The sequence below is a fragment of the Radiomyces spectabilis genome (genome assembly GCF_025331425.1).
Source record: "Radiomyces spectabilis strain NRRL 2753 chromosome Unknown BYT42scaffold_10, whole genome shotgun sequence".
Lineage (NCBI taxonomy): Eukaryota > Fungi > Mucoromycota > Mucoromycetes > Mucorales > Radiomycetaceae > Radiomyces > Radiomyces spectabilis.
The window spans coordinates 956,923-982,002 of record NW_026251935.1 but is presented as its reverse complement, the minus strand read 5'-3'; the positions used below and the strand labels follow the sequence as shown (position 1 = coordinate 982,002).

General features: G+C 44.9%; 8 protein-coding genes across 8 annotated transcripts; 4 read left to right on the top strand and 4 right to left on the bottom strand.

Moving 5' to 3' along the window:
* Window positions 1–298: 298 nt before the first annotated feature.
* On the top strand, window positions 299–3,719 carry BYT42DRAFT_616221 (uncharacterized protein; the record flags this gene model as incomplete). Its single annotated transcript, XM_051572043.1, has 4 exons — window positions 299–731; window positions 819–1,013; window positions 1,086–3,283; window positions 3,363–3,719. The coding sequence occupies 4 exons, from the start codon at window positions 299–301 to the stop codon at window positions 3,717–3,719; spliced, it is 3,183 nt and encodes a 1,060-aa protein (XP_051421161.1).
* Window positions 3,720–3,973: 254 nt separating this feature from the next.
* Window positions 3,974–4,570, bottom strand: BYT42DRAFT_56110 (uncharacterized protein). The gene is made up of 3 exons (XM_051567324.1): window positions 4,425–4,570; window positions 4,242–4,355; window positions 3,974–4,158 (listed from the first exon to the last, which is right to left on the bottom strand). Exons 1-3 carry the CDS (start codon window positions 4,452–4,454, stop codon window positions 4,018–4,020), a joined length of 285 nt encoding a protein of 94 aa, XP_051421160.1. The 5' UTR covers window positions 4,455–4,570; the 3' UTR covers window positions 3,974–4,017.
* On the bottom strand, window positions 4,571–4,942 carry BYT42DRAFT_56109 (uncharacterized protein). The gene has a single exon (XM_051567322.1). It carries the CDS (start codon window positions 4,906–4,908, stop codon window positions 4,687–4,689), a length of 222 nt encoding a protein of 73 aa, XP_051421159.1. The 5' UTR covers window positions 4,909–4,942; the 3' UTR covers window positions 4,571–4,686.
* Window positions 4,943–5,802: 860 nt separating this feature from the next.
* BYT42DRAFT_56090 (uncharacterized protein) lies at window positions 5,803–9,134 on the top strand. Its single transcript, XM_051567292.1, has one exon. It carries the CDS (start codon window positions 5,921–5,923, stop codon window positions 8,867–8,869), a length of 2,949 nt encoding a protein of 982 aa, XP_051421158.1. The 5' UTR covers window positions 5,803–5,920; the 3' UTR covers window positions 8,870–9,134.
* Window positions 9,135–9,466: 332 nt separating this feature from the next.
* Window positions 9,467–10,098, top strand: BYT42DRAFT_578969 (uncharacterized protein). Its single transcript, XM_051569339.1, has 2 exons — window positions 9,467–9,489; window positions 9,556–10,098. The coding sequence occupies exon 2, from the start codon at window positions 9,599–9,601 to the stop codon at window positions 9,854–9,856; it is 258 nt and encodes an 85-aa protein (XP_051421157.1). The 5' UTR covers window positions 9,467–9,489; window positions 9,556–9,598; the 3' UTR covers window positions 9,857–10,098.
* A 220-nt stretch (window positions 10,099–10,318) lies between these two features.
* BYT42DRAFT_606851 (uncharacterized protein) lies at window positions 10,319–11,504 on the top strand. Its single transcript, XM_051571160.1, has one exon. It carries the CDS (start codon window positions 10,359–10,361, stop codon window positions 11,319–11,321), a length of 963 nt encoding a protein of 320 aa, XP_051421156.1. The 5' UTR covers window positions 10,319–10,358; the 3' UTR covers window positions 11,322–11,504.
* Window positions 11,505–13,016: 1,512 nt separating this feature from the next.
* Window positions 13,017–16,961, bottom strand: BYT42DRAFT_578964 (phospholipid methyltransferase-domain-containing protein). The gene is made up of 12 exons (XM_051569338.1): window positions 16,610–16,961; window positions 16,191–16,537; window positions 15,876–16,107; window positions 15,605–15,805; window positions 15,115–15,523; window positions 14,933–15,053; window positions 14,810–14,874; window positions 14,676–14,738; window positions 14,474–14,611; window positions 13,665–14,395; window positions 13,346–13,584; window positions 13,017–13,272 (listed from the first exon to the last, which is right to left on the bottom strand). Exons 1-12 carry the CDS (start codon window positions 16,788–16,790, stop codon window positions 13,159–13,161), a joined length of 2,841 nt encoding a protein of 946 aa, XP_051421155.1. The 5' UTR covers window positions 16,791–16,961; the 3' UTR covers window positions 13,017–13,158.
* Window positions 16,962–19,154: 2,193 nt separating this feature from the next.
* BYT42DRAFT_500841 (E1-E2 ATPase-domain-containing protein) lies at window positions 19,155–23,839 on the bottom strand (the record flags this gene model as incomplete). The annotated part of the gene is made up of 6 exons (XM_051564733.1): window positions 19,155–19,470; window positions 19,555–19,597; window positions 19,682–20,773; window positions 20,855–21,286; window positions 21,355–21,402; window positions 21,475–23,839. The coding sequence occupies 6 exons, from the start codon at window positions 23,837–23,839 to the stop codon at window positions 19,155–19,157; spliced, it is 4,296 nt and encodes a 1,431-aa protein (XP_051421154.1).
* Between the last annotated feature and the right edge of the window lie 1,241 nt (window positions 23,840–25,080).

Below are 25,080 nucleotides of genomic sequence, written 5' to 3'. Positions count from 1 at the left end.
AGTTCCAGCTTGCCTACTCGCGCAAAAAGAAAGAAAAAAAAAGGCCAATTTTTTTTTTCCTCATACAGAAATAATACTGACGTTCATCAGCTATTCACTAGACGTACGATCGTAGACCTTACTTGGACGCCCGTGGACCGAAATCAGTAAACACGACCCTTCCGTTGATTGGAAATCCTGCGCTTCAAACCCACGAGCCAAAAAGTAGAAATACACAAAAGAAAAATAGACGATCCACTTTGGCCGTAATAATACGTCACATAGAAAGTAGCGTTTTGCTTCTGATCTACTCATTCGAATGAGTGAGCATTCTCGAGGCGCTTTATCCGATTCGGACTTGTCTCTTCAACTCTCGGACGGATCTACATTATCTTCTGATTCGGAACACTCCGATGCCGATTACGAAAGAACGGACCATGGTCGTAAGACGGGTGCGAAACCAAGTAACCAAACAAAGACAAAAACTGACAAGACGATCAAACGACGAGGAAAAAAGAATATATCATTAAAACTTCAACCTCCCACCCCGAATCCTCCTTCTCAGCATACCAAACCCAAGACAGAAGCGAAATCAGCCAAAGATCGCAAAAAGAATCCTCATCCACCCATGCCCAAAGAACGAAAACGGTCCATCGCCAAGAATCACCATGACAATAACGAGGAACTATATTGTATTTGTCGCAAAGGATACGATGGCAAAGAATTTATGGTGGCCTGTGATGGTTGTCAAGGTGCGTATCTTTTTTTTTATCATTATAATCCCGGGTGTTCCGGGATCGAATCTGTTTCTTTACACTTATGGTCTCTGCTTTACTTAGAATGGTTTCATGGACGATGTGTTGGCATGACACCCAAAAAAGTGACGGGGAATTATTTTTGCCAAAAGTGTACCCTTGCCAAGGCCGCCGAAAGCGAAGCAGCACCTCCACCAACACCCACTCCACCGCGCAATACCATCACCATCCCCGCCGCCGCCGCTACCAGCGCTTCCTCCAAAGGCAAGAAAGCAAAAGGTAATCAGAACCAACAACCGTAGCTTTTTAGAAAAACCCATGCTCACTCCAAATCGTGTTGTCCGTCATTAGGCCGTGGCAACAACAAAAAAACCAATAACGTCACTTCCCATCCGAAAAAATCTGCTACAACCAATAACCGCAAAAAGGCAGCGACGCCGCCTGAAGCTGTGTTGCCATCACCGCCTTTAACCATGGAACCGCCCAAATCCGTGACGGTGACGCCGGTCGACGAAGAGGACGAAGAAGATTTAGACGATATTTGTCCTGTATGTGAATCCGAATGTACGTGTGGCACCGCGACCGCGACGGCCAAGAAATCGACGACCACCACATCAGTGACGGTTGAAAAACCGACCGAAACTGCCAATAGCACGGATATCTGGGCAATCAACGATACATCGGCGGCTGTTGTCCGCCCCTCCGCCAACACCAAAAAAGCCGATGTGGATGTTGCCAATCCTCACGTCGTGGAACGCGTCGGAGTCGATGTCAGTCAAAAACCCTCGGAATCGAAAGCCCAGCGTAAAGCAAAAAAGACTAAAAAGGTTCCCAAGCGACCATCGAAATCCAACGGGACGACGTCGCAGCCGTTGGCAAGTCGGAAAGCATTATCAGCCCTAAGCAAGGTGCGACGGGGATCTCAGGGCTCCGATGAAGAGGAAGTCAATGTGGATGATGTGGACGATGAGGATACCATGGACGATGTTGCGTTATTCAAGCAGGAGCGACCTGATGATGATGATTCCGATGCTGATTCCGTCAGCGATCCGGATGATGAGAACGATCGAGATGATGCAGAGGAGATCAAGAACGATGCGCATTCTGTAGGGAATGATTCTGAAATGTCCCCCTTTTCAGGATCTTACAGCAGCGTGCACATCGATTCGGGTGATGATGAAGATATCGAAAAGGAAGAAGAACGAGCCCTTATTGAAGAATTCGAAGAGGAAGATGATGATGATCTCGGCGATTTGGACAATGACGAAGACAGTGATTTGGAAGGGATCGACGAAAATGAGTTGTACTCGGTGGGAGACCAGGAGGAGGTTGACGACGACGACGACGTTGAGGAAGAGATTTACAATCTCGGTCCAGACGGCGATTTTGACGACGAGTACTACGTGCAAGTAAGCAGTCGATGGAATTCTTCGGAAGATGAGGATGAAGAGGAGGACGACGAAGAGGATATCGATATTCGTTTCCACGATGACGACCACGGTTTGGACACGGTTGATGACCCCGAGAGATCACTGGGTCAGCATGAATCTTTACCCTTTGCCGATGATCACACCAATTTATTCGATAGTATAGCAGCTGCATTTCTGCAGGTGTTGGCCCCTCTTGCGGACATGCCCCTCGATGATGTTGTGATGGAACCTCCTGCCATCGACGCGACCCATGTTCTCGGTGGCGACGATTTGGACATGTCACATTCCTTTCTGCCAGATGTCATGGGTTCCTCAACCAATGTCGACCCGGGTCCTTCAGACGCCAATGACACCGCAGCAACGACCCCTGCTGCTGCGGACGATGCCAACATGGAAGCGTCCATGGCCAATTCGCAAGAAAACACGAAGACTAGCAACACGGTGTCTTCTTCACTTACGAACAACCCCTTGGAGGCCCTCTCACTGTTAGTTTCGAACGATCCGATGGCATTGCCGTTGACCACGAAAAAATCAGACGACATGAGTGGTGCTCAAGCGAAGGAAGCCAACGATGTATTGCAAACTCTGACTTCGTCAGCGGCTCTTTTACCTTCGGTGAGTTTGGCGACCACGGAAACAACGATGGATCCGTCAGGGCTGTCTTGTGCGGGCTCTTCGTCGTCATCATCGTCCACCACTGCCAACAATTTGTCCTTGACTCAAGACCAATTATTGGAACTGTTAAAGATCTGTTCGTCTGCAGCTCTTCATCCCGAGAAATCCATGTCCGCTCCGGCGACACCATGCGGCGGTTACGGCGACCCTCTTTCGTCTTCCTCTTCCTCATTAGCATTCCCTTTATCATCCTCATCGATTCCTGGTTCGGTGTCCCCTTCCACCAAGAAACCCTTTGCACCGATCCCCACCAATTCCCGACAGATTCTTCCAAAACCGACCGCCAATCCTTTATCAGCCTCCAATGGATCTCCACTGTCCATCAATACACTCTCACATCGTCTGGGTAATCTGGCCACTGATATGAACCTTACAACGGAGCAACTGGATCCCGATCCTTCCTTGGGATTCCAAGATCTTGTCCGAAAACGAAGTCTCATGGACGTAAGTAGAAAGAATGAAATGGATGCAGTCATTTGCTTTTTTTTGAGTCTAATTTTTTATTTGTTCAAAAATTTGATAGCCACCATCCAAGAACAAGCGAAGGAGACGACCTTCTGGAAATTCATTCACCGGGCTGGCCTTGGCAAATCATTCGACATTTTCTTCATTCTACGACGGCATTTCAACTGCATCTACCGAACCCACCATCTCCTCTTCCCCTTGTTCACCAACGGCTGAAACTGAGCCAGTTCCTGTCTCGATGGATGAACTGGTGGACACTTCCCAACTCTACACTCGCTCCTCTTCCCGGTCGCCTTCCCCTGATCCTGATGAGTTGGAATCCCGCTTCTCGCGCGATCTGTCTCGATGGCAGCGTGTTCCCATTGGCGCTTTCCGCTTGTTACGATCAAAAAATAGACTCTGGCTTGACCGGTAAAAAAAAGAAAAAAGAAAAAAGAAAAAAAACTACATCCAAATTTTCCCGCTTTTCATTCGCAATGTATTTTGTTGTTCTTCTCTCCATTTCCATGGTATCCCATGTACTGTACAGTGTCAAAATGCCTCTTTTTTTCTCTCTCTCTCGTTTCGCTTCCCTTCATTTTGCCGTTTGTATTTTGTTCCTTCATACTGCATTATTACAAGAATAAAAATTTTGAAAAAAAAAATTAGTTAATTTACATGGAAGTATAGGAAAAAAATGTCTGAGCTGTCAGTATCAACCGTTAGTCTCTGTCTCATAGTGATTTCTCATTGTTCTGGGTTTCCGATTGCTGTTGTTGTTGTCTTGCTTGATATGCTTTTCTCCATCGTTCTTCCCGTTCAGCCTTCATTCTGTCGAGGGCTCCGCGGACCTCTTCCGATGTCTTTGGAGGTTGCTGTAGAGAGTGAGAGAAAATAAAGGAATGAGAAAAAGGTCACGTTCACCAGTAATCAGCTAAATTGGCAGTGACCACTTTACATAGGTTGTATCGTAATCGGGCCAGAATTTGAGGCCCTTTACATATTTATCGTAAAAGTCGGGTCCGCCAAAGTACAGCATGACACCCACAGGGAAAAATACATAAAAACCAAACTAGAATCGAATCACAAAGTATGAGTATCAAGCATTGAATAACCTTTTTTTACCACTGCAAATGGTTACCTTGACCACTTCTAATTTAGGACCTGCCATGGCGATAGTTTTTTTTTTACTGAAAAAAGTGTCAAGGACGTTGCGGTTTTTGGAAAAGGTAAGCAATGCGCAAGGTCAAGAATTGACTGTCACACTGAGGGAAGCCACTTTTTCGGTCTCCGCCTTCGCTCTCAATTTTATTTTTTTCCAAAGGATGATGGTTGGAATGGCACCAAATCCCATCTTTTTTTTTATTGTCCTCGTGACCGATTGAACTGGACAAGGTGGTTTCCTATTTTGTGCAAGACGTTCTTTTAGCATTTATTATTATTAAGACATTCAGAATAATAAGAAAAGATAAAGTGGATTGGGTGGCAAGATGGAACAAGGAAATACAGAATGGAAAAGAAAAAAGAAACGAGGGAAACAAGGGAATAAAAAAGGGGAAAAACATGGCGTGTGGTGGACCCGCCGCTCGATTGTTTTTAACTATTTTTGTGCTTGACAGATGCATCGATATTATATTCAATGTAGACGGCTTCTTGACGACTGGGAACAATACAGAGAATTCTCAATCGCATACACATCATCATCTGAAAATGTTGCCGTATTAGGCTGCATCAGCTGCATTCTATTTTTATCAGTCAACAAAAGTTTCTATTACTGGCAAGTTCAAGCTGACCTTTTGTGTTGCCTTTTCAGCCCATTTTTTACAGTTCATCACCGGGCGGGCCACGCTGAAAACAAAAAAAAAAGTTGCGCTTTTTTTTTGGTTATTTGTTTTCTCCCAGGATGGCAAAAAAAGGAAAAAGGAAAATACAAAGGAAAATGAGAATAGCCATCAAACCTGCAATGTTCCTGTCCGTCCGTCCATGGATTTTTGTCTCCTATTTCAATGCCTGCATACAATACATGCTATAATGACCAAGTCAACCTTGTTTTTTTTTTTTACGTCACTCGTGAAGAAAGAGAAAATGCTTGGCAATTCATCCACTCAATGCACATAACAAGCCTGATTTCACATGGATCGACCAAAAATAAAACATTAAAAAAGAGTGGGCCATTGTTACAAAAACAAAACAAAAAAAAAGGATCGGCTGTTTCCATGTCAATGCATGCTTTAAACTCGCTGATGGTCTCTCTTTCTCTCTCTCTCGCTCTCATATTTTTGAATGCATGTGCTGAGCAGTATGTGTGTGTGAATGAAGCGAAGAGGATAATCTTGGATGATTCTCCCATTTTAACCGGAAATAGAGAAATCCCCTTGAATAAAGAGAAAGACAAAAAGTAGGAGTAGGAGGTCTTTGACTTCCGTTATTTTTAAAAAGTAAAATAGGTTGAAACCCGCCCGATGAATGAATTGAAACTAGAATCACAAAGATCGAAGGCCTAAACTCTCCCTTCGCTTTTTCTCCCCCTTTTACCCTTTACCCTCGCGCCCTTTTTTTTTCGCTCTTTCGATGATTGCATCCCGAAAGAATGAATACAAGGATTTCCTAGTCAAATTGAACTTGTGAAGCGTTTTGATGACGACAAACCGCGACAAAGCTTTTTTTTTTTTCTTCAACTGTGAGAGACCCATTTTTAATTTTTTTTTCTGCCCTTTTTTCTTATTTTTTTATATACCTTTTTATTTTCCTTATCCTTACTTTTTTTCTTTTTCTTATTTCTCTTTTTTGTATTTACCTCCTAATATACCAAGTTTTATCAACCTCGTTGAATTGATGACTCATCATCACGATTTCAATAGTTCGCCGTCCGCTACGGCGGGCCGAGATCTGGCTTCATTGTTACCGAATTACAAACACGAAGTGCCTGCAACAGCACCGGTGTTTGAAGGTCATCTGTATCTACGTACAGACAAGAAACAATGGCAATGGCGCCTTTTTCGCTTCGACGGCACGTCGTTCACTTGCTTATCGTCACGTAAAGTTAAATTGCCGCCCAACACAGCCGTGGATGCTCCCTTGGATACCGACTTTCAACTCAGCTTTATTCACTCGTCTCCTTCTTTTGCCACCTCACTTACCTCGCCTCTCCTCGCCACACCCAAAGACAAGACCTTAAGACTCACCTCTTCCGCCAATCCCAATGCCGACGCTGGCGCTTCTCCTCCCGTCTTGGCCAGTTACTACCAGTTACCCAAATGGACTGTCGATATTGCCAACATTTCCGCCGTTTCCGTGTTAAAACCCGCCAAACAACCTTCCATCACGCTCAAATCTCCCTTTTCCTCCTCCTCCTCCTCCTCCAAATCCCGATGTTTCTGCGTACGTACCTTTGACGGTCAATGTTACATCATGAAAGCACAGAAACAAAAAGATCTCGAACGATGGTTATTCGTTCTCACCAAAATGTGGAAATTCGCTCAAGCCATTCGACAACAAGTCATCACACAGCAACAGCAACAACAACAACAACAACAACATCAACATCAACATCAACAACACCACCAAGCCCCGCAACCATCGCCAATTCAACCACTTTCGCAACTTGCCCTTTCCCACTCACTTTCACAACCGCATCCACCGCTTCATGCTGGTGGATTGCCACAGCAGCAGCAGCAGCAGTCTCCCCATCCACGAACCACACCAATGATGTATCCTTCGTACTCAAATTATCCCGTGGGACCACCGGAACCACATGATACCATGCCACTTTTTCAAAAGATCCCGCCCACCCCATCGCCCATGCATGATTCTTCGTCTTATCATCCACCTTCATCTTCGTTTCCTCGCCCGCACCCGCCCATCCATGACGATCGACCGGAAGCTCCGTCATCCCAGTACGAAAAACGGTATCATGCACCGACATTATCCGTGGAAAAAATGAAATGGATTAGCGAGTGGCGTAGTTCCCTGGCCGAATTAATGGCCTGTGACCCCAACATTCGAGTATCGCCTCCACCGATTGAACCCATTCCCGAAGACGATAAAATGAGCGTTTGGAGCGATATGACCAGTGTCAGCCATCGCGATAAGCCGCGCCTCATGACGCCCAAACGAAGAGGCACATGGGGATCTCGACGATCCATACGCGTTACAAATCAAAAGCGGGGTGGGTCGCCACCTACCGCCACCCATACCAACTCCACTGCGGCTCAAAGACCGGGTTCCATCACCCAAGAAGCTTCCCTCAAATGCGACGAATCCCATTCGCCTTCACTGCGAAAGAAACGATCGGACGATGTCAAGCATTGGATCGAACCCTCCTCCCGAGTGACTCCACCCACAGCAGTCGCTAGCGACCAGCCTGAAGCATTGAACGAACAACCCGATGACATGATATCTTCTGGTCTTCGAAAGAGTGGATCACAGCAATCGGTTCATTTGGTTCGGTCAGGATCCAATCGTAAGCCTATGATTCAGCGGATATCGGTGGGATTACCCCCTGCATGTGGATCGTCATCTCCCGAAATCTATCACATTGATTACTTTCAAGATGTGCGTACCATCGGGGAAGAAGACGACGACACCGAAACCGAAAGTCAGCATGAACGTTACTGTTCCAAAATGCGTTATCACTCGTCCGTGCGCGCCAAGAATATTCAGGTCGTCAACAACAGTCAAGATCCGACATGGGCTCCGCCTCAGGCGGGGATGAATTCGGATCCCTCCATGAATAATAATGATTCACCCTCCCTCAGTCATCGTGGACTCAGTATCAATCGACGTGCATCCATGCCATTGGAAGCCGAATTATATTCTTACCAGTCACTGTGGGTGTCTCCCCCATTGGATGCCGGTCCTCTCCACGGCATGTCGCCGCTCCAATCCTTGGCCAAAGCCGACAGTACGTTGATGTCGCATAAACGACAGGACTCATCGAATGCCAAGAACGACTCTGGTCATCATGCTTCCGCTGCCGTCGATCACGACGAGGAGATCAGCTTGGCGGATCTGCAAAAGGCCTTGAAACAAGTCAGTGGTGAAGCGTGGCGACACACACGATCGCCTTCAGCTTCTTCTGCCAAAGAATTGGAAAAGCAGCATGAACGACAACAACAACAAGGATTTTCCTTGCATTCCCGTTACCCGATGCCTCCCTATGTCCCTTTGCAGTCGTCCTCTTATGCCGCTCCGGCCATTCCACCTGTCCATGTTCATCATAAACACAGCGCTTCCCTCAGCGGGTTTTACCCTCGTGGCTACCCGAACACGCCGACCCCGCCCATGTTAGCCAGCACCCTTGAGAAAACCGCCGCGGATTCCACCCCGTTACCTTATCAACCTCCCAAATCAGCATGGAAATTGGACGACTATGCTCCTAACACATGGCCCTCCAGAGTACCAGGCAAAGAGCCGTTTCTGCCCCATCGCAACAAAACAAGACCCCAATCCATGATGATGATGATGGGGCCATCTGGGGCCACTTCTACCGAAAAGGACTCCATGGACCCATCACGCTACCTCGCCGTCGGAAGACGATCCATGGATCTCCATAGTGAATCCCAACGATACGGTCCCAGACAGTGAATCCCCATCTAATGAAATTCTTTTTGCTTTATTTTCCATTTCTTTTTTATTTGCTCTTATGTTACAAATGTTGCTCCTTACTTATTGCTTAACTTGGTATTATCTAGTAGACACCGTCTCTTTATTGTCAGGTATTATATAGTATTTACGTGATGCACTCATCCGCATGGATATTGCAAAACTTTTTTTTTCTTTTTTTTTTTTGTCTGTGCACTTGTGTGATTCCATCGGTGACTGAAATAAAATGAACGCCAAAATGCTTGGACGAAAAAATTGAGTAAATTAAAACAAAAAAAAACCAATAAGGTGCGTCTTTTTTGTTATTGATACTATACGTCATTGCTAATGCAGCTTCTGACCTTTTGAGTTGATGAACTTTTTTGTTGCGAATACTTGTCGTTGGGGTCATGGACGCATGGAACAAGAGCAGTCACGCGAACGGTGAGTCTTTTTGGGTGGCTGGCCGATGGATAGGAAGGCCCATCTGTTTTTGGCAAGAAAGGAAAATCAATCCAGGAACCGAAACGAAACAGTCAAAAACCCGCTTTTCTATCCAGGAGATTCTCGAAGATATAACTATTCACATAATCAACTCTTGACGATAGACGAGTTTAACAGTGGTGAGTTGCCATGCCATCGTTCATTGTATTGCTAGTCACAGTTGCTGATGAAACAAACCAAAAAAGAAAGGAAAGGGAAAAGAAGAAAAAGAAGGATGAAGAAACTGGTATGCTGTATTGCGGAGATCCTTATCAGAAAATGACGTATTACAGGCATTGGCTTTTTTCTGTTTGGCCGTTTCGAGATTCCCAAGCAAAGCCGCTTTGGTGGCGTTGCTTATCAGAAATTTTCCTGGGATGCCACGTAACCATCTTGCATTTTTCGCTTTTTTATTGTAAATCAGAAAAAAGCAACATGAGGTATCCAGTGTTCTTTTTACTGGTAATCAACTTTATCCAACCATTCTCTTTCCTGTTCCTGGTGTAGTGTGATGGCTTGGGCTGTGCTTGTTCACGGTCAACGATGCTTCGAGAAGCTACTGCTGAGGTTACTTGAATTTTCCCAGAAAAGAAAAAAGGGACAAGGGAGAACAGTCTAAAAGAGAATGTAGAAATTGAGATGCGCATATAAAGAAAAAAAAAAGAGACCACTCACCTCCTCTTTTTCCTTATTATAAAAAGTGGCATGGTCAACTATGGTTTCCCACACATCTTTTTTTTTTTTTTTTTTTTGGCTGCATCAATTGTTTTTCCCTCTGCCAGTGGAAATGAAACCAAAATGCTTTTGCCGTTTGCGTTGTTTCAATTCGTCCCTTGTCTGGGGGATTGCAAAAACTACGTGCCTTCCTAATAAGGAAAGATGCCCAGGCAGGTAAACTCCGACGAACCTTTTTTTTGGAACCAGGTCCTCTTTTTTTACTTACTTTTTTTTTTTTTTTTTCCTTTCCCTCGTCCCCCCCTTTTCAACATTGAGTTCATTGTGTTGTTCAATGTCGTCTTCTCTTACATTTCAGTTACAAAACCAACAACGAGACAGTAAAGGAAAACCAACCATTCCTTCCGTGAGTCTTCCATCCCCGCCCAGCTCATCTTGTGGTGATGACGGGCTTTTGAACAATAGCAGTGGGCCACCGCACGGTACGGGAACAATGCTTTCGGCGGCCAGCAGTGTAAAGGACGAAGCATTTGTTAATCTGAGAAGAGACTCGTTGCCTACGCATTTTAGCGCATTGACCCTTCAGGCTTTCTCCACTTCGCTGCCTGAAAATTATACCATTGATCATTCGTCGCCTATTCCTATCCAATCACTCCGACGGCCCTCGTCGCATTCCCCACGCCCAGAATCACCATTGCATGGATCGCCGTTATCATCCGCTACTGCAGCGGCAGCAGCAACGGGCGGTCGAACCATTCGTCATCGTCGTCCGTCCGAGCAAACCACCTTAGCCACCCGCAAGAGTCGCGTGATCTCCGAGTCACCTAGCAAAATGATCCATCGTTGCGAGGATTGTGGAAAAATGTATAAACACCCCAGTTGTCTGGCCAAACATCGATGGGAACACTCGGATGAATGGGAGCTCACTAGCAAGCTGCTACTGACCAAGCATCAGCAGGTTCAAATGTTGGAAGCCGCAGCCATCCTCGTTAGTATGGATGGGTCTCGAAAATCGCCTCATCCAGTGCCTCCACGGCGCCAGCCACCCCATGAATTAGACGATCCTGATATATTATTGCCGAGTGATGAAGAAGATGAGGAAGAGGAAGAAGACGAGGATGATGAAGAACATCAGTATCAGAGTCCCAGTCATGATACCGTGGATAAAGACGACAATGATGATGACGAAATTCAAATAGATATGGATCAGGATGATCTGGAACATACATATTCTCCTTTTCCTTTGCTTTCATCCAAATCCTCCACATTACCAGCTACCTTTACTCCCCATAATTGAAAAATTCCTTTCCTTTTACCATTTAATAGTTTATATTCTTCCCTTTTTTTTCTCTATTGCCTTGCCTTGTCTATTTTCATACTTTGTTCACACCAAATCTTTTCTCTCCATCTCTCTCTATCGCTCTTATCTTTTTCTTTTTTTTTGGATCCAACTATTACTATTGTTATATTTTGCCCTTGGTTTTTTTTTTTTTTTTTTTTTTTTTGGCTCACTTCCTATTTATCCCTTTTTAGCCCTCTTGTCTTATTGTATTTTTTTTTTCTACATCTAACCATTGGCTGCAGGCAAAACAAAATTTCCAACTCATCTCTATAAACCTTATACACGGTGGTCTTTTGTATACATACACAGATAACTTTGTTTTACTTCATTTGGATCAATTTTCTTCCGTAGTGCTGAATGTTGCCCGAGGTGCAGCATGGATTATCGCCAGCAGTAAGCAAATATGTCCTGCCCAAGGGTAAGCGGCTAAATAACCAAGACTCTCTGCACGTGAAACGAAAAAAAAAAAAAAAAAAAAAAAAAAAAAAAAACTTGCAGGTCACCTGAATTACATTATTCAAAATAAAAATTCGTAGAGTGGGAGAATCGACAAATTTTTGCAAAATCTTTTTAACCAGAAAGAAACGTATAAATTCATTCAGAGCCATGAGAAAAGTATGCGTGGTGGAAACCACCAACAGAAACACACCCAAACCAGGAAGTGGAACGAAAAAGAACGTCGGAAAAATCTTCAGTAATAAATACTTGACAATTGCTCTCGGTCAAATAAGAAAATCGTAGTGAGAAGGCTATGCGGTCTTAAATATCATAATCAGGAAATACATGTAGACACAAAGTTTAGAAACAATTGGGAGTAGAGGTCCTATGGATCATCCACAATTTCACGGAAGCTCGTTTTAACCAATCGAGGAAAAATTTACTTTGCAATAATAGTTCGGAGACGCTGAGGATATCATAGCACTGAAAATCGTATATACTGTACCATGATGCGTACAACATGTTTTGAAGACAGAATATGCATCAAAACACTCCGGATTCTTTATGGCGGAGCATTGTTCAAAGAGCGGCAATGATTGTTGGCACCATCATTTGATTATATCTTGTTAACCTCGTACATCTGCGGAAGATTCGAAAATTGGGATGCAGGTATTTCGGCTGTACTACGGGACATATCTCATTTTATTTTTGGTAGCTTTGTAGTCAAGGGGCAGTTGGAAATTTCAAAGCGTGGAGCGAACCTATAAGAGTATTGTCAAGATTCTACGTCTTTTGAAACATCATTTTCTTGTATCATTCCTTGCTATGTAACAGCCTTGCTTTCAAAGCAAAAAGTATGTGCCTTTCCGAATCTCAAAATGTCTACCGTTGGATTCGCAGCGTTGCATCACTGACCACAACGCATGAAAACAATACCAAGCGTCTACGGTAAATTAAAAACATATCATCATTTCTCTCAGTGAAATGTCTCCATGCCAATGTTTTTCATCACGAAGCGACGAAGTTCCTGATCATCATCAACGAATCGCATCCTTTGTATGTGTACTCCGCCATGCCACCCGAGAAGAACCAAAATGCACAGACGCTTTTGTATCACCATCGGGTTGCCCAGTTCACCGATCTGTCTCACCTGGTCATCAAGAGCCACTAGCTCCCCAATGATCACAAGTTGACCTTTCTTCCCATCCAATTACCAACCACTCTAAATTTTTCACTTTTGAGAACGAATAATGCAAAGATGTGTATAAGTTTATTTGATATATAAAATGTTAGGTGACAAGAAAAAAAAAGATATCTAAAAAGGAGGGAGAGAGGAGGGAGGCGGAAAATGGTCTTATATCCGTGGGGAATCAGACGATAACGACGGTTTACTGAGTTCAGGCGTCGACATGGAAACCCGCCGCCATTGACTGGCAAAAGGTGAAAGCGCTTCAATAGCGTGATGGATCTAGCGAAAAAACCACTTTTTGAGTTTCACGTTCACATGTCGACGAATGCTGAATCACGATATCGAAACTTACCCGTCGAGCGATTCTTGCCACACATTTATCGGCAACTACGACTTCCCACGCGAATTCAACGCCATACATGAGCTTGATACCATACACGATATGCTTGGCTTCGCGTTCCTCCATGCTGACGAACTCTTCCAAAGGCGTCACCGGCATAATATCGGGATTCAATCCCAAAGCATTCTGCACCAGTTTCAACAGACTTAGTTCCACCGCATTAACATCCTCCACATTAGGTGCAACGGGAGCTAAAAAGAGGGGAAAAGGGAAAAACAGTTGAGCTACAACAAAGAAAAAAAAAACTACCAGTGTGCCTTCTTTCACTTACCAATAATTTCGAATGGTGCACTTTGAGCCATGACATTGTGTTTGGCATCATGGTGATAGCGGAACTCGTAAGTGCCAACTTCCCATGGTAATTGATTTCCTTTAAAGACAAGTGTCCCTTTTTCGGCAATCTCGACTTCAGGCGGGAACAGGGTTTCCATGCCTTCTCGTTCGACCGCGTTGGTCCAATGCCAGTAGCCGTGGGAACTGATATTCGTCACCTTTTTGCTGGTATTGGCCGTCACTTTGTAGATGCCGATCCAATCTCTTGCCCCATGGTATTCGGGAGCTGTCCATTCAATTTGGATTGGTTGACCGAGGGTAAACGCGGTTTTGTTGTTGCAAGACAAGCTGATGCTGTAGCGCGATAGATCGTACGTTTCAATGTCATTGGCCACAATAGGAATCAATCGTGATCTTGATGTGTCGAGCAACGTCTTGGCTTCCGCAATCGCTTCTTGAAGTCGAGGCCGGGCAATTTCCATAATGTCGTTGACCGCTCCAGCCGTTTCTCCCATGGCTTTTTCCATTTTCTCCATGGTTTCTTTCACGACTCGCTCCACATTTTTGGAAGCCGCTTGGATTTCGGCCTTTTCACGCAAAAGCTTGGAAACTTCTTGTTGCAACTTGTCCGGGATGGTCTTTGGAATCGAAGTAGCAGCGGAACGCAATGTTTTTGTCAGACCGGCCTCTTTACGAATTTCATCACCATATAATTTACGCATGTGAGGTCTGTCAGCGCCAGGAAAAAAAAGGACATGTTAGTCATGAACGACCACTACAATTTTTTTTTTCATAAAAACAACTTACGCTTCAACGTAATGTAAAAACAAAAAGTTGGAGATCTGAGAGAACAGCGTCAATCCATAGATGATCCAGCTATTGGTCATCAGCGTCATTCCCCAGAAAGCAGCATGGCCCATGACTTTTTCTGGGTTGTTCAAGAATCTAATCGTTTACGGAACAAGCAACGTGTTACAATCTCATTTTTTAGCAGCGCTCGAAAACTCACCTGTAAATGCCAGTATACAGCAAATGGCCATCTTGCGCTTCAATGAAAAAGTCGCCATAAAACCTGAAAAAAAAAACGGAAAAACAAGAGTCAATCTCCTTGATGTTCAATCATGCATTACCAAAGGTACGTACCATCCGAAATCACCGAGCACTTCGTAGATAGAGACGGAAGTCCAGATATGTAACAGAATAAAAAACTACATGCGCATCGGGTTACCAAACAGTCAAATGTCTCAAAGTCAAATAATCCCTTACCAAGCCCAAAGTGTGACGCAGCAAAGTGGTGCCATAAGTCCAATGTTCAGGAAGAGAGTACAATTTCCAACAAGCGGCACAAAAGGTAATATAAGTCATGCAGAGCGATAGGTTGTAAAGGCTACAGCGCCAGTGTCATCAGTAACGTGTCCCTTGTTCTCAGGATTCCGTTGTGATCCTACCTCTTCCAGTTTTGGAAAGCTTCTTGCGTACCTCCTCCCCATTTGACAAAGTGACGAGTAAAGTATTTGTTGGTGGATTGAGCACGTAGAATCCATCCTAGACCATACGTGTGGAAAATTCGCCAGGCAAAAGCTTGAAGCACAGCAAATACGACAGCTTTTCGTCCGGACATAAGAAACGGCAAAGCTAATGAGTACAGCATCACCAAGGCCGAAGCCAGATCGGTGGGACGGAAGAAATCAAAGTTCTTGAACATGATCAGATCACGACGGAAATATTGATTGGAGAATTGCCGTCCGCTAGTACTATAGTGCATCGCGTCGTAGGATGCATCATCGATTGTGGCCTGGGTAGGCGATACAGGTTGACGTTTGGCTTTGATAGGCGGATTATAGATCTTGTCAATATCTGTGGAACGCAAGATTACATTAGTTAGTCTGCAATAACTCCCACGAAAATGCACGCGCCAACAGTCGCGCGAGAACTCACGTGGCGTTTCAACGAGGGCAAGGAACAGGAACTGAAGTGCGTGAGCGGCAATGCTGACAAAGAGGACGGTGTAACTGGCACAGATGAGAGACAATCCGTAATATCCAAAATAGCCCACCGAATACATGGGATGAGGAGCCATTTCAAAGACACCGTCAAAGGTCAACGACTGTTCAATCAAAAAGAAGAAATCGCCCCAATCTAAATGACCAAGAGCCAATGTAAGTCCAAAGATTCGGGTCTCATTGTTCCCAATTCCAATGAAACTTACACCATGCAAAGTCTTTGACCACCCGTTGGGCATCGATCTTGACCCAAATATTGAACACGATCAGGAAAAGACCGCCTGCCCATCGGAGCACATCGCCAACAAAAAAGGACGATTGAGGTGACCAGTTGAACCATGATAATGCAAAGCACATGTACGATGTGAAATCATTCATCAAGACAATATCGACCAATTGACGGAATAGCAGCCAAGTATTGTATTCGATCGGTACCGTCTAAAAAGTCAAGCAAAAGGCTTAGTTTAGAAATAATGTCCCATTCTTGGATCTACCGTAGTACAAGGGGAACAGACACGTACCGTGAAATTGTAATCATCACCCATCTTCATGCTCAGCTGTCGTTGAAGCCATTGATATAATGCGGGATTGGCCTTTTGATCGAAAATCTGGTACTTTTTCGCCAGATGAACCAATGCCCGACTATCGCTCTGATACTTTAAGAGGATGCCAAGTCCCACGTTGTAACCCAAGCGCCAAAACGCAAATACAAAGATGAACAGGATCTGCTTGACCGGACGCGGCAAAACAAAGAACAGTAATATCTCGACTGCCATAATGGCCAAGGTGATCTTGTCGAAAAAGCTCTTTTTCTCCCTGGGATCTAAAAGTGATTGCACCATTTCTCTCGTCGCGGGAACTCGAAAAACTGATCGTTGCAGCAGAACAGAAAACGTTAACGCACCACTTGCAAAAGGTTTAGTCTCTCTTGCCTACTTACCGACGCCTTTGGGAGTTCTACCGCACGAATAAGACTCTTTTTTATCCTTAGCCATGTCGACCGGTGACGATGGCGACAATGGTTTGGAAGCTACGTCATGGGGATCATTGTCCTTTTCATGCTTGGATTCGACGTGACCAGCAGCATTGGTGCGCAATCGCAATTCTGGCTCAGAAGACATAGAACAATAAAGAAAGAAACCAAGAAACTGTCAAGTAAACTCTAGTTATAAAAGAATAAAAAGAGACTAGTGCTCAAGCCAAGAGAGAGGGGTTGGAAGGAAATGGAATCGGGCAGTGAATCCGTTGGCTGGGTTTCAAGGGTCCCCAAAGACCAACTGCAAAGGGCCGTTTATATCTTTTTTTTTTCTACTTCAGCTTGGCAGGTGAAAAGGTTGCACATCCGAACGGAAGCCCAAAAAGAAAACGCAAGTCACACATGCCCAGGCGTCAAAGGCACCATCATGCAAACTGGGTTCCCTCTTTTTTTTTCGCTTGTTTCCCCAGTCACAGATGCATGCAACACAAAAAGCCAAGCACATGGCTTTGTTTTTCAACAGAGCAACGCTCACCTTTCCATGACCATTGTTCTTCACTTTGGGCATTTCCTATTTTAAACCTTATCTTCCTCATGGTCTGCTATATTCCGCGTGCACCCACCACAACCACCACCACCAATTTTCAATGTGTGCCTGAACATAAAGTTGGATCCATTGTGTCCAGCCCAAAGCTAAATTATTGTCATGCAAAATTATCAATGTTCCAAAAACAGCTAGTTTCTAGATGGGAGGAAGATAACTGACCATCAGTACCCTATATTATCAAGAGCTACTTCATCTTGACCGAAATGACCAGCGGAGATGGTCTTTCCAAATTCTTAAGTGATACGGGTCGGATTCGCTCATATCACTTACTCCTACCATACTGACGAATTCACCACAGACTTTAGTCAAGGCGACCCGACCTTTTGCTCATTCAACCGTCGTCTCTACTATGTGCAAGTTTTTTTTTATTCATTTATTTCAGTTATTGATGAATTGCATTTGTAATTGTTCCGTCAAATAACCTGGTGCTAAAGCAACCAAATGCGTCGAACTGTTGCCACGATTCGACGTTCTGATGATGATTCTCTTGGAGTGACGCGAACTCATAACAGTGGTACACACAATATTTTTCGGGGCCGAGCACAGCAATTTCAGTGGATCTTCTTACGTTTTGATTAAGCCGTGAGAATGTTTATTCGTTTAGATCGCAAACAAACGCCAATCTTTCATGGTTTTACCCTCTCTGGGTATATCGTGTATGGGTGCGTCCTTTTTGTAAATACATCGACCCGTTTTTGATGTATTAAGAAGCCCCCGCATAGTAACTATAGAATGCGCCAGGTAAAAAGCCATTGTCATTAGCGTCAGCGTGACCACGTTTAGCCCAAAAGTAATCTGGGTTTGTTCACCGTTCCTAGTTCCTGGTATTTGTGTTCAAATCTTAATACGATTATATCATCGCATTGTGATTTACCTGGAAGGCTAATTTGTGCAACTGTGGGCGCCACTTCCAGCTTTTTTCTATGACGGTCTCCTTTGCCGCTGTGGTAGTCACATCACTTCCCGGGCATTCCAACCGGTTATACCAACTCGATACACCCGACCCACGCGTGTCGCCTTGGTATGAGCCAGTGATATGTATGCTAAAAGACTACTCACATGGTCCTCATTGCTTGAATACACCAGAACTGCCAATGTTCAAAAAGTGCAGTAAACATAGTAGCTGACCTTATGTGAAGCGCTGAATTACAAGCTTTCATATCAATAACCATTGATCGATTGAATACTGGGTGACTGCATCTATTGCTTCTTGGTAATTCTAATAAATTCCATGCAAGTTCATCTTTCGCGAATTAGCATAAGTTTGCATGTGTATGCAGTTATATAAAAATGGAGGAAAATTGCACGCGTATCATAAGCAATACATAGTCAATCGGTCGATAAAGACTGTAAGTATGCTATTCAATTTCTGGGTCGGTAACCGCATGTCCATGATGCTAAAATACTCAAGTCGGTCTCAATATTAATGATACAGAAGACGCCAAAGCAATACGACGCACCTGATACGACGATGGATTCATTTTCTTTTGCTGGTATCAAGAAAATATGACAATCCTTTTTCAAGCGCTTTTGGGGCCATGAAGGCTGAATGTTACATTGCAACCCATCTTTTAACTCGAGTGAAACAAAGTGAAATAGGGTGTACAGCCCAGAAACCTAAATTGTAGGACAAGAAAATCGCCTATTATGTCATTAGCCGGAGATCGTGGCTTATTTGAGGGTGTTGAGTTCTACGGAAGACTTTGTTCTACATCGCAATGGGAAAAAATTGATAATGGCCAACCACAACGATGTTTTACAGTTACAGTATTTGTTTAATATATGCAGAGGTTGAACATGAGATAATAATAAGAATGAGCAAAGATATAATACAAGTCAAATAAAATAAAAAGATATGAAAAGCAATGAAGCGATAGACTGGAAAGTGTATACATATAGAAATTAAGCAGACGAGTGATTGGGAGGTTTGTAGAAGCGTAACAATAAACTGGAACAAACCACGCTAATACTGGAAGCCACCATGGCAATACCAGCGACGTAGGTAGGAAGACCTTGTCCGGTACCGGGATAAGTGATACCGGCAGCAATAGGAATGGCAATGCAATTGTACAAGAAAGCCCAGAAAAAGTTGAGCCGGATACGACGGACCACCACTCGAGAAACGTCGTACATCGTTAATAAATCCAGCAAATTGTTGCGGATAAGAACGATACTAGCAGCTTCAATGGCAACATCGGTAGCAGATCCCACGGAGATACTATCAAGCGACAAATAAAAAAAAAATGAATATGAGCCCTTCTGTATTACGTCCTACACGGTATCCAGAATTTCCATTACTTACCCTACATCTGCTTGAGCTAATGCAGGAGAGTCGTTGATACCATCTACACAAAAGAGCGAAGAAAAATGAACCATTAGATCAAAAGAAAAATAAAAGAACTAAGAAAGCGAGGAAACAAGAAACTTACCACCAATCATGGCCACCACTGCTTGTTGAGGTTTCCCGTCCTTGTTCTTTTTGCGCCAAATCTTGCCAGCCTTTTCGGTTCGCACGCCACGTCGTTGGAGGTTACGGACCTTGTCTGCTTTTTGTTCAGGCTTGACGCCGGCCAAGACACAATCCTTGTCAATGCCCAATTGCTGAGCCACCACACGACCGGTACGTTCATTGTCGCCCGTAACCATCCATACTTCAATATTCCTCTTGCGTAACTCTGCCACCACTTGACGCGATTCAGGTCGAGCAATATCTGCCACCGCCAGTTGAGCCAGCATCATCGTACGGGAAGCACTGCAGCAAACCGAAGCAGCTGCACAATGGCACACCGCACAAGCACACGCATTATTGCAACCTTCCTTGTGAGCATTCGACATGGCTGAAGACTTGTTGCTGGTACCGGCGGTACCGGTAGTGACGGGCGACAAAGAAATCATCACAATCGATTTACCCTGGTCTTGCCAATCGCCAAGTTGTTGTTGACAGGTCTTGGCTTGTTCCGCGTTTTCGTAACGAGCGTGGTTTTCATCCATCCATTCCTGATTACCGAGGAACACGTTGAATATACGTTGGCCCTGGAGACGAACGGGCAAATGACGGGAGATTTCTTCGCTGAGAGTCAATGTCGCCAAAATACCTCTTCCGGCCACTTCCTTGGCATTGGTAATGTTGACGCCGCCAAAGTAATCCTTGGTATTTTCAGTTTGTTCCTCTCCTTCTTGTTCTTCCTCTTCTTGTTCCTGAGCGGCAAGATCGGCGGCCGTTGTCACATTTTGGTCCACACCTCGAATAATTCGTTTAGCCTTCTTTTCAATGGATTTCGACAGAGGATGGTTGCTGACCGAGGTAACGCGACCGAGAATTTTCCAGATCGACTGAAGAGCAGTCTGCTCCGTAGAAGCAGCAGCAATCCATTCATCAGTCACCATGGGTTTGCCAAGTGTAAGAGTACCCGTCTTGTCAAAAGCAACCGTGGTAATCCGGTTGGCCATCTCAAGAGCATAACCACCTCCCTTGACCAACACACCGTAACGAGCCGCTATACCTGTGCCCACCATGACAGCTACAGCAAATAAAATAAAGATAAAAATGTGAGTTGAGCAAAATACTGAGATGAATGGCTTTAGCAAATTATTTTACTTACCAGTTGGACTAGCGAGACCCAAACCACAGGGACAAGCAATGACGAGAACCGACACACCCAGCATGATGGAGAAAATGGTCTTGGTTTCACCCTCAGGCAGCCAATCTTCGGGATACAGGTTCTTCACACTAGCAATTTGCCAAACCACATAGGTAATGATAGCGAGAGCAATGACCACTGGCACAAATACACTGGAGATCTGGTCCGCGAGTTTCTCGATAGGCGCCTTGGCCGAGGCTTGAGCGTCTTGCACCATTTGGATAATGCGGGATAAGGTGGTATCGGAGCCTACACGGATAGCACGAATATACACTGGTGATGACAAATTGATGGTGGCCGTAATCACGTTGTCGTTCTTTTGCTTGTTCACAGGAACCGATTCACCCGTAATCATGGATTCATCCGTCGTCGTAGTTCCTCGCCAGATTTTACCTACAACCGGAAAATTATGCTTGAGTAAAAAGAGATATACAGTAGGTCAACAAGAAAAAGAAGCTTACCATCGCAAGGGATACGCGCACCTGCATTGACTTTGAGGATATCACCCACTATGACATGATAAAACCAAGATATCAGTATCAAGTGATCTCCAAAACGAAATCGAGAAAAGAAAAAATTACCTTGAATTTCACTGGTATCGATTTCAGTTTCAATAAAGATATCTTCTTTGAAATCGTCGCCGCCTTTAGCAGAGGGTGTCTTGGTGTCGTTGTCCTTGGACTTGTCATCAAGGTTCTTGGCAATTTCCACGAGAATCGCTCGTTCCGGTTGAAGATCCATCAATTTGGTAATCGTTTCCGCGGTTTTACCCTTGGCGAGGGCTTCCAGCCATTTACCGAAATGGATAAACGTGATGAGAAGGACCGAGGTTTCAAAGTAGTTCATTGACATGCCACCATGGGATTGGCGTACCATTGACAGAATCACCGACACCACTGAAGCAAGGTACGCCACTGTGGTGCCCATCGCCACGAGCGTTTCCATGTTGGCTGTGCGAGCATACACCAGAGAACGGTAAGCCTTGACATAAAAGGAAGAACCTAACCAGAACTGGACAGGTGTCGCCATGAGGAAAAGCAGCAAATCGCCTACCGTCAACCCGTGAGTGATGTCCTTCATAAAAGCCTTGTGGACTGGATTGCTTGCAGGCAACGCCATCATAAAGATCATATGAATCAACACGGTGGGAATCGCAAACAGTAAAGACCAAAGGAATCGGAACCGAAGCGTCTTGATTTCTTGTTCCATCGACGCCCGCATCGCCTCGCGCTGATCGCTCAATCCGTCGGTACTGTGAGTCGCCAATTCTGCCTTGTAACCAATCTGTTCAATCATATTGGCCAAAGCCCGAGAACCGACCACGGAAGGATCGTGCTGAATCACCGCCGACTTGGCCAAAAGGTTGACTTGACAACTGATCACGCCTGCTTGCTTCAACATGGTCCGTTCAATGTTACCAACACACGAACTGCACGTCATACCGGTCACGGTGAGTCGCGTGGTAACGACATTGCTCTTGGTATCCTTGACGTCTTTTTCTTCGCCAGTCTTGACAATATCGATGTTTTCTGCCATGAAACCGAGCTGGAGAATGGCCTGATAGATGTGTTGCCGGCCCACCGATTCGCCAGAGTAATCAAAGGAAGCACGACCCGAGTCAACATCGACCTTGATACTGTCGGCCTTGGTCCCCGGAAGATCAGCGAGAGCCGAATGCACCTTGTCGACACACTGTTCACAGAACATGCCACTGATCAGGAGGTCGGCCTTGTACATACTGGTTTTGAAAGAGGCTTGCACGGGCTGTTGTTCGGCAATAAACACAATGTTACTGGCTTCGTAACCCATGCTCTTGACCGCCTTCATAATTGTCTTTTCGTCGAGAACATCCCCCATGACAGCAAACGACGCCGAACCAGTGAGCAGTTGGACTTGCACCGACGTAGGATCCACGCTGGGAAGACTGGTCAAACCACGTTCCAAGGTACGAACACAGCTGGAACATGTCATGCCACTGACGGAAAGAGTGACCTTTTTCGGGACCGCCATGGGAGTTTCAACGGAAATAGCAGCAAGAGAAGCGATGGAATCGCTGGGACGACGGGTGCTGGACATGGAGCTACTGGGATCTTCACTGGGCGGCGTCGACTCGAGAACGGCCGGAGGAAGAAGATTGTGAATGATTTGAATGTTTTCAACATCGTAACCTCGATTTTCCACCACGGATCGAATGTTTTCACTCTTGGGATCGGTCGCGATGAACATGGCCATTTCGGTATTAAGATCCACACGCACCGAGTCCTTATGAACGCCGGGAATTCCCGTCTGGAGAGCATCGGTGACGGCGACAACGCAGCTGTGGCAAGTCATACCAAGGACACGCATGACCACTTTTCGTAATTGGTGTTTCTGATCAGGCCGAGATAATAATGCGGTGGATTCAGTGGCAGATACTGTCGAGCGCGTCGGAGTCAATTCCAGGGAGGCACGACGATCGGTCAATCCACCATGATTGCGGTAAAACTTGGGTCGGCCCACGACTTCATAACCCAGATCTTCAATGATCTGACGTAACGAATCACTCGTCACCCGAGTGCCAGTGAAAGATACCGTGGCTTCCTGAGTTTGGAGATTGGTGTTCACCGATTCCGCAATAGCTCCAGGTAACCCCCGTAGTGCGTCATTGACGGTCTGCACACAGTGAGAACAGGTCATGCCGGAAATGCTGATGACGGCTGTCTTTTCAGTAGCAGGATCACCCGATGAAGCGACCTCTTCAGAGACGTAATCCAGTATAACGTTGTCGACAGTGTAACCGAGATCTTCAATAATTTCTGTCAGTTGATCTTTGCTGACCGTGTTGGGTCGCGTAAAAGCAACAAAGGCGCAGTTGTCATCGATCGAAACATGGATCGAGCCTGGAATCACATTCGGTAGGCCACTGAGCGCTTTCGTGACCGTGTCGCTGCAGTGAGAGCACGTCATGCCGGAAATATCTACTCGGACGCCCATGTCCGCTGTCGGATTTTTGGTATCGTCAGTAGTTGATGCTGTATCTCCCGGCCAACTGGCGTCATAGCCGAGATCTTCGATTGTCTTGATCAATAAGTGGCGTAATGCAGGTGTATTTTCACCATCAACTTGCAACGTTGCTTGTTGTGTTGACAAATCAACGTGAATAGAGGACTGAATAACGTTGGGTATCTCTTCGAGCGCTTTGGTAACAGTATATGTGCAATTCTGACATGTCATGCCACGTACGGCAATGACATACCTTGCCGGCTCCTTCATCAGTGATAGTTGAAAAAAAAAAAGGGAAATAGGAAAAGAAAATTGATGCTTTGACCAAAGCCCGAAAGGTCGTCACTCCTTTTATACCCCGTCGGAAATCAGATTGGGCGGGCCCATCCAGTTGCCAAATTAGGTATGTGACTGTGCTTTGTGAGCAAAATTCGCTGCATCCGGCCCATGAGCCAATGCCCGGTCAAATTTAGGGGGACTTTCGAAACATCGAATCTCGAATGCTTGTTAAGCTTTATATTTCTAATATTCTCTTTGATAAAGCAAAGAAGATTAATATTTCTAGGGCATATTATTATATTAACTGGATAGTGCTACGGGCATTGCCAGGAAGGTTTGGGTCACGAATTCAAGTCATGCTTGGACGGCTTTGATGTTTGACCTGTAGTTCAAAAACGAGCAAAATGTGCTCAACTCCGCTCTCACTCCGTAACTGAATATCCATTTTGGTTCGTGGCTAGTTTGTTTCAATGCTGCACGTACAGATTTTGGTGCGTATGTTCTTGTTGACCATAAAAAGTATTCCAATGATTCCGGAATAGTCGCCCGTGCTAAGCATCTTGTAATCTGATTGGTCGCATTATCAATTGTGTACCGAGCATATTGTGCCTTCGCGCGTAAGTTCCATGGATCAATGAATTACAGATAAACCGTATGGTAACACCAAGCTTACATGATTCGGCGTTGGTCCAAGATGACCTAATAATCTGCATGTACCTTGAAAATGTCGATAGCTGCAAAAGATAGCCTCATGTTTCTGGCCCCGGAACAAAAAAAAAAAAGGCGGGCGTCAACTTGCTAGATGTAAACGGCTGGCTACAAATAGCATAATAATTGCACGGGGTTTATACAATCATCTTTTGATTATAGATTCAAATGTATCAAATGTATCAAAGTTTCTCTATTGGAGCGCCCTAAATACGAGG

Excerpts from the sequence above, each read along its gene's own strand:
- BYT42DRAFT_578964 (XM_051569338.1), bottom strand. The coding sequence starts at position 16,790 with ATGTCTTCTGAGCCAGAATTGCGATTGCGCACCAATGCTGCTGGTCAC. Across the intron at positions 15,806-15,875 it reads GGTCAAAGACTTTGCATGGT|ATTGGGGCGATTTCTTCTTT; the intron begins GTAAGTTTCATT and ends TTGGTCATTTAG. Across the intron at positions 14,875-14,932 it reads TGCGTCACACTTTGGGCTTG|TTTTTTATTCTGTTACATAT; the intron begins GTAAGGGATTAT and ends ATGCGCATGTAG.
- BYT42DRAFT_578969 (XM_051569339.1), top strand. The coding sequence starts at position 9,599 with ATGCTGTATTGCGGAGATCCTTATCAGAAAATGACGTATTACAGGCAT.
- BYT42DRAFT_56110 (XM_051567324.1), bottom strand. The coding sequence starts at position 4,454 with ATGGCAGGTCCTAAATTAGAAGTGGTCAAG. Across the intron at positions 4,356-4,424 it reads CTAAATTAGAAGTGGTCAAG|TTTGGTTTTTATGTATTTTT; the intron begins GTAACCATTTGC and ends ATTCGATTCTAG. Across the intron at positions 4,159-4,241 it reads CCGATTACGATACAACCTAT|CAACCTCCAAAGACATCGGA; the intron begins GTAAAGTGGTCA and ends CACTCTCTACAG.
- BYT42DRAFT_56090 (XM_051567292.1), top strand. The coding sequence starts at position 5,921 with ATGACGACAAACCGCGACAAAGCTTTTTTTTTTTTCTTCAACTGTGAG.
- BYT42DRAFT_56109 (XM_051567322.1), bottom strand. The coding sequence starts at position 4,908 with ATGCATCTGTCAAGCACAAAAATAGTTAAAAACAATCGAGCGGCGGGT.
- BYT42DRAFT_606851 (XM_051571160.1), top strand. The coding sequence starts at position 10,359 with ATGTCGTCTTCTCTTACATTTCAGTTACAAAACCAACAACGAGACAGT.